General features: G+C 43.4%; 1 protein-coding gene across 1 annotated transcript in view; it reads right to left on the reverse strand.

Moving 5' to 3' along the window:
* PRKD3 (protein kinase D3) overlaps positions 1-5240 on the reverse strand; it is an 85463-nt gene extending 80223 nt beyond the window's left edge. Inside the window, exons 1-2 of the mRNA XM_034764953.1 lie at positions 5110-5240; positions 101-1181 (exon numbers count right to left, since the gene is read on the reverse strand). Of these exons, the coding sequence (XP_034620844.1) occupies positions 101-391 (291 nt within the window). The 5' untranslated portion in view covers positions 392-1181; positions 5110-5240. The remainder of the gene's footprint in view (positions 1-100; positions 1182-5109) is intronic.
* Positions 5241-6000: the final 760 nt, after the last annotated feature.

The following is a 6000-nucleotide window of genomic DNA, read 5'->3' on the forward strand; positions in this document are numbered from 1 at the left end:
CATAACTACTTGATGTATCCAAATTACCAGAGTGATAGCGATGACAGTAAAATTAAAACAATTATTACAATCAACAGCATTTTATGTTGTTATACTGTACCTTCTGGTAAACTATAGAACAGACTAGGTCTTTGACAGATGAGAGGGACAAGTCCTGAGCTTCAATGGTGACAGTCTCCCGAGTGAGACCAATCTGCAGCAGGAATGAGACCCCATGCACAGAGCCCCTCGAGTTGGTGAGACTCTGTGTACTGAGGCTGCCATTGGACAGCCGGTTGGAGAGTCCCGACTGGGGACTTGAAGACAGAGAAGGGGTTGGTGGTGCAGCAGCATGAGATGCAGGAGGAGAAAATTTCTGTAAGGATGGAGGAGAGGAATTGTTTGCTGACATCTGACTTTCTTTAAATCTGTAGAGATCTGCCTTGTAGTCAACTTTTTTAAAAAAAATATTTGAACAGGGTGTTTGTTATAATTTTACAGTTTAAAAGACAGTCTAAAGTTTCCCTTTTTCAGTTCAGTAAAAGTCCCCTGACTGATACGTCATGTTCATTTTCCCTTTAATTCTGTTCAAGCTGATGAGCAAGAGAATTTCAGCCGGAAGTTACTTTAAATTAAAGGTCCTCTTTCCACAGTTTCTATCAGCTGATCAAAGACACAGACTTGCCTTTAGCACCACATCCAGATGTTGGGAGAGGCTTAAATCATCATGAAATTGTCTCCTTCAGAGGAATAAATCAATGCCACTTTTTCACACAGGTCCTTCATTTTATTTCTTTTGAGAAAATCTTGGTCTCGGATAGAGAATACTGTTGGTAGATCTTTGAAAATATTTCCTCTCTCACTTAACTCCAGACACTATATATCAAACAAAGGCTCATCTTCACTTAGATGTCTTTTTCTATTTAAACAAAAAAACATGTGGATAGCATCCTGAGCCAATAATACTGCGTATATCAGTGTTTATGACGAATCTATTCTTTCTTCAAAAGTTCTTCTCAGAGTTCATTAACATGTACGGACATGGTAAAAAAGTTACCTTCATTGATCTCCAATTTTTCATTTTTGTGAAGTGTTTTATCTCATGAAATGCAGGAACAGCATTTCTAAAAACACAAGTACATTAAATCTAATCTCTAGGTTCACCCAGATAATCTGCAGCATTTTGAAATGTCGTATTCTGCCTGGTAGATGGAAAAAATTGATGTTATTATTTCAAATTAGTTTATAATTTTGCATAATAGCAGTATAATCACATTAGTTTCAAAGTAGTATTAATTCCTTGCAAATACATCTAGTGTAATTAATCAATGTTTACATTCATTTTGTTGGTTAATAACAGATGCTTAACTGCTTCCTTGTTATATGCCATACTGTGTACAGGGTGCCTAAAGCTACCCAGCATACCTGCTACATTTGACATTTCATGATTGTTTTTCCCAGTAATGTCAGAGGAAAGAGTGGTTCATACTGTAATTATTGATGTAGAAGGGCTGAGCACAGCTCTGTTTTATGGGTATATTGGTTTGTAGGTTGTGGGTGGGATAAGAAATACATTAAATGCAATCATTTACAAAACCACAATATTATCATTAGAAAATTCTCTGGCACTTAACTTGGAATTTCTAATATTATTCATTCAATATCAAAATGTAAAATACAGCACCTAGAAAAGTTTAGCAGTAGAAAGATATTTACACGTTTTCAAAAGAGCTACTGTACACCATATTAATGTTCTTATACCTGACAAACAGTGAACCTGCCACTTTTTTATATGTATTTATTATTGTTTTGTGATTATTTTAATTCTTTTTTGCTCTGCATCTGGTAATTATGGACTCTGATTATTTGTTGTAAAATGACATTGCCTGAACCAGCATTTCAAGCATTCAGGAGCTATGCTGAATAACCATTCATTGAATACATTTTGTCTACACCAACAGCTCTGGCTGAATTTTTAATAGCGCTGAGCTTTATTATTTGGCTGTATTAAAGAACAAAGTGAGGCATATTTGCATTTCAACAGTGAGCAATATAACAGTTTAACACACAATGAAATGTCATGTCAGACATATACTAATCTGAAACAGGACTGAGGGCACAATTCTATGACTCCTATTGACAACCTCAGAAATTAAGGATGCTCAACATTTTGCAGAGAGTGCACAGCATTTCAGAGAAATGTCGCCGGTTCATCAATGTATCTTTCACAGTTTCAATAAATATCGTTGAAATAACAGAAAACAAACATTTCTGCATTTCCCCATGTAACTCTGCTCCCATCAAATGAAACTATCTAAACGCTCCACCAGGTGACCCAAGTATAAGGATACTATATATAAAATGTACTTTTTTCAAAAACAAATCAATATAAGACATAAAAGCTCACATGCTTTTCATCACATTTTCTGTAGATGAGGGATGCTCACAGAGAACATTACTATCTCTAACAATTAAATTAATCCTAAAAAAGTTAAATAACTCCATGCTTTCTTCAGGACAGGAAATAAAAACTACCCTGAGTAGGAATAAGGCTGATTAACATTACAAGACTAATTTAACAGAATAAAACTACTGGTGAATATTTATCCACAATTTAACCAAAGAGCCACATGAGTGTGTGTACGTAAAAAGTTATAAAAGTGATGTAAAGATGGGAGGAAAATTAGTCCCAGATCCAGCAATCAAAACTGCTGGTATGGAGCTCTGCTACTAGGACATAAAGGTGGCTTATTGCAAGGTTAATATCGTAGCTTGTCACAATTACCCCATCCAAAAAAGGAAAGTAAATTTTTATCTATTTAGTCTTTCAGTGTAACTAGTTACAACAAAATTATTACTTTTTGTGTGCTCAAAAGTGTGTTAGCCACCTAGGAAAAATAAAGACAGTCCCTGCCTCAAAGAGCACATTTGTCACAATACAAATTAGGGCCATAAACAAACAAAGCAGAGAAGAAGGCAAAAGTGATAGTAAGATCATGCATTTACTCAGTAAAGCAGTAACTCTCAACCTTTAAAGACTACTGTACCCCCTTCAAGAGTCTGATTTGTCTTGTGTACCCCCAAGTTTCACCTCATTTAAAAACTTACAAAATCAGACAAAAATACAAGTGTCACACCACACACTTACTGAAAAATTGCTTACTTTCTCATTTTTACCATATAAATATAAAATAAATCAATTGGAATATAAATATTGTACTTACATTTCAGTGTATAATATACAGAGCAGTATAACCAAATCACTGTCTATGAAATTTTAGTTTGTACTGACTTCACTAGAGCTTGTTATGTAGCCTGTTGTAAAACTAAGCAAGTATCTAGATGAGTTGATGTACGCCCGGAAGACCTCCGAGTACCTCCAGGGGTACACGTACCCCTGGTTGAGAACCACTGCAATAAAGCATGTGAACATCTTAACTGTTCCTTTAACTCTGAGAGCTGGTTGTTGTGTGTGTTTTTCCGTGTACTCCTTTCCTATCCCTCACTTCTCATAGATGAGATAGCAGCAATTAGATTTTAGGTGGCATATTAAAGGAAGCAAGATAAGTGGTTTAGTGAACAAATTTGGGGAAGTGGTTCCAAGAATATGGAATAGTATCGGAGGAAGTACAGAGATGTGGGCAAGAGAAGGAGATGAAAGAATTAACTGATGTGAGGTCATTGGTGGCTAGAAATTAAGAGAAACCAGGTCAAATGTAGATACTGGATGCATGCTGTAGGCCAGGGTGTCACTTATATTTCCCGATTCTTATACTAACAACATTTTAAAATGTTAAATATTTGTATTTAAGTTTTTTAATGCCAATTTTTTATTATCTGCACGTAAATGTTTAAAGTAGTTTATTGAAAATGGGGGCTGATTGTTGTACTACCAGAAAGGTTCATTTAACAAGACTATTCCATGTAAATATAACTTATGTCTATACAGTTTCCCCATGCAAGGATTACAAAGGGATTAAAAAAATTAGTTACTTTATATACATTTTAAAAATTAAATTTTGAAATCAATACTCATTCCTGGAATGCTTTAAAATTGTAAAAATAAAATAGTTCACAGAACCCCAGAAATCAAAGATTAAAATGACCTATTAGATGACCTAGAGTCCACTCCCCTGCCAGTACAACAGTGCTCGGTACACTACTTTTTTCAGTGTGTGTTCATGTCCAGTTTCAAAAGTCCCAAGTGATCTTCCACCATGGTCGTTTGATGATTGTTTCACAAAATATTAGATCTTTCAGAGAATTTTTCCTAATGTTCAACCTACATTTTTCGCTCTCATAAATTCATCCCCATTATTCTTACTTAGACCTTTCAGAACCGTGGGCACGGGCTCCTAGTCTGTGATTGAGACTCGGAGGTGCCACAATAATACAGATAAAACACGACTCCTCTCCCTCGTCGGCAAGTGGTTGGCTGGGCTGTTACTAGTTTTCTCACTCTCCTGGAAGTTATGTTTTTGGCAGGACTGACCGAGAAGGCCCACGTCATACACCATTTGGGTCCAGCCCTGCAAACCCCCTACTCATGCCATGGGGCCCCTGAGCTCGAAGGAGCTACTCACACGTGTGGCGAGGCTTTGCAGCGGGCTCTGCGTGATCCCGTTACCCCCCGTGGCCCTGGAGAAGGGCGCGGGCGATGGCCCCGCACGGTGTAGGGACAAGTCGGTCTGTCCCGGGCAGCGCGCGGGAATGGGAGTGGCCGGCTCGCTCGTTCACACCGTTTCTGATTCGGAGTCGGGGGGAACTGAAAGTTTCCAGACCTCCCTCCGGGAGCCACTTTTGAAGTCACCCGCGGTAAAGCGACCCCCCTCCGCAGGCGAGCGGTTGCACCTCTCTCCGGAGATGATGTGGCCTCAGCCCGTTCCCGCAAGTCAAGGTCCCCCCCACCCCAGCGGGAGCCCGGGGCCGCCCGGGTCGGCGCTGAGGAATCCGCGGCCCCGTAGCAGCAGCAGCGCAGCGCCCGGAGCCCGGGCTGCCCCGCGGACTCCCGGAGCCTGCGCTGGCTGCACCCCGGACCCAGCCTCCCAGGAAGGGCGGTGCTGCCACCGGGGTTGCCCCGCGCACGGCTCCTGCCTCGACCCCTCCGCCCGCGCGCAGCCCGCTACTCACCTGCGGGACAGAGCGACTCCGGCGCCCCGCGGGACAGAGCCGCTTCACACGCATCTCATTATCCCCGCTGCTCCCCGCATCCACAGAGACGCCCGGGACAGGGTGGGACGCAGGGGCTGCCGGGAGCTGTGGTTCGACCTCCCGCTCCCTGCCTCCGCCGAGCACCGCGAAGAAACGACAACCCCCGCCATGCCCTGCGGGAGCTGGGCGAGGGGGTGGGGCGGCGCATGCGCAGGGCTCCAGCCAAAGTTTCCGTTAGTTTGCTGCCTGTGGCGGTTGATGCTCTGAATGGCTCACGAGGCCGCGGGCGGGGGGCACTAGGATGAGGAGGCAGCGCAGCAGTTATTGGGGGCGCCGTGCAATTACCTTCCCGCCGCTGTGGGGAGCCCATGAGAGGCCTCACCCCTGCCTGGGGTGTGCCCAGCCCCGGGGAGCCCCTCCCAGCGCACACAGATCTCCCCGAAACGCTACAGGAAACCGCCAAACCCGCCATCGCAGGCGGAGCGGCACAGCTGAACCCTGGCCGCAAACCCACCCGCTCCTGCCCACTCGGGGTGGGGGAAGGCGGGCAGGTCTGAGGTGACAGCCGTCTGGTCATTGTGTTGTACGTTTGCACCACGGCTACCAATCGCTCCAAGTTGTGGCACATTTGCACTAGAGCTGCCATATATGTCTGCTCATTGTGTTGCACAATTGCACCAGGGCTTGCGTTGCACGTTTGCCATGCACCTTGTTGAGCTGCACCTTCATGCCACAGCTGCCCCATGCCTGCTCATTGTGTTGCATGTTTGCACCCTGCCTAGTGCCTAGCTGCTTAGTATGTTGCACATTTGCACTATGGCTCCTGTGCACTTGCTTCCATTGCACACTTGCTGCAATTTCCACACACCT

This window comes from Trachemys scripta, chromosome 3 (assembly GCF_013100865.1).
Source record: "Trachemys scripta elegans isolate TJP31775 chromosome 3, CAS_Tse_1.0, whole genome shotgun sequence".
Classification (NCBI taxonomy): Eukaryota; Metazoa; Chordata; order Testudines; family Emydidae; genus Trachemys; species Trachemys scripta.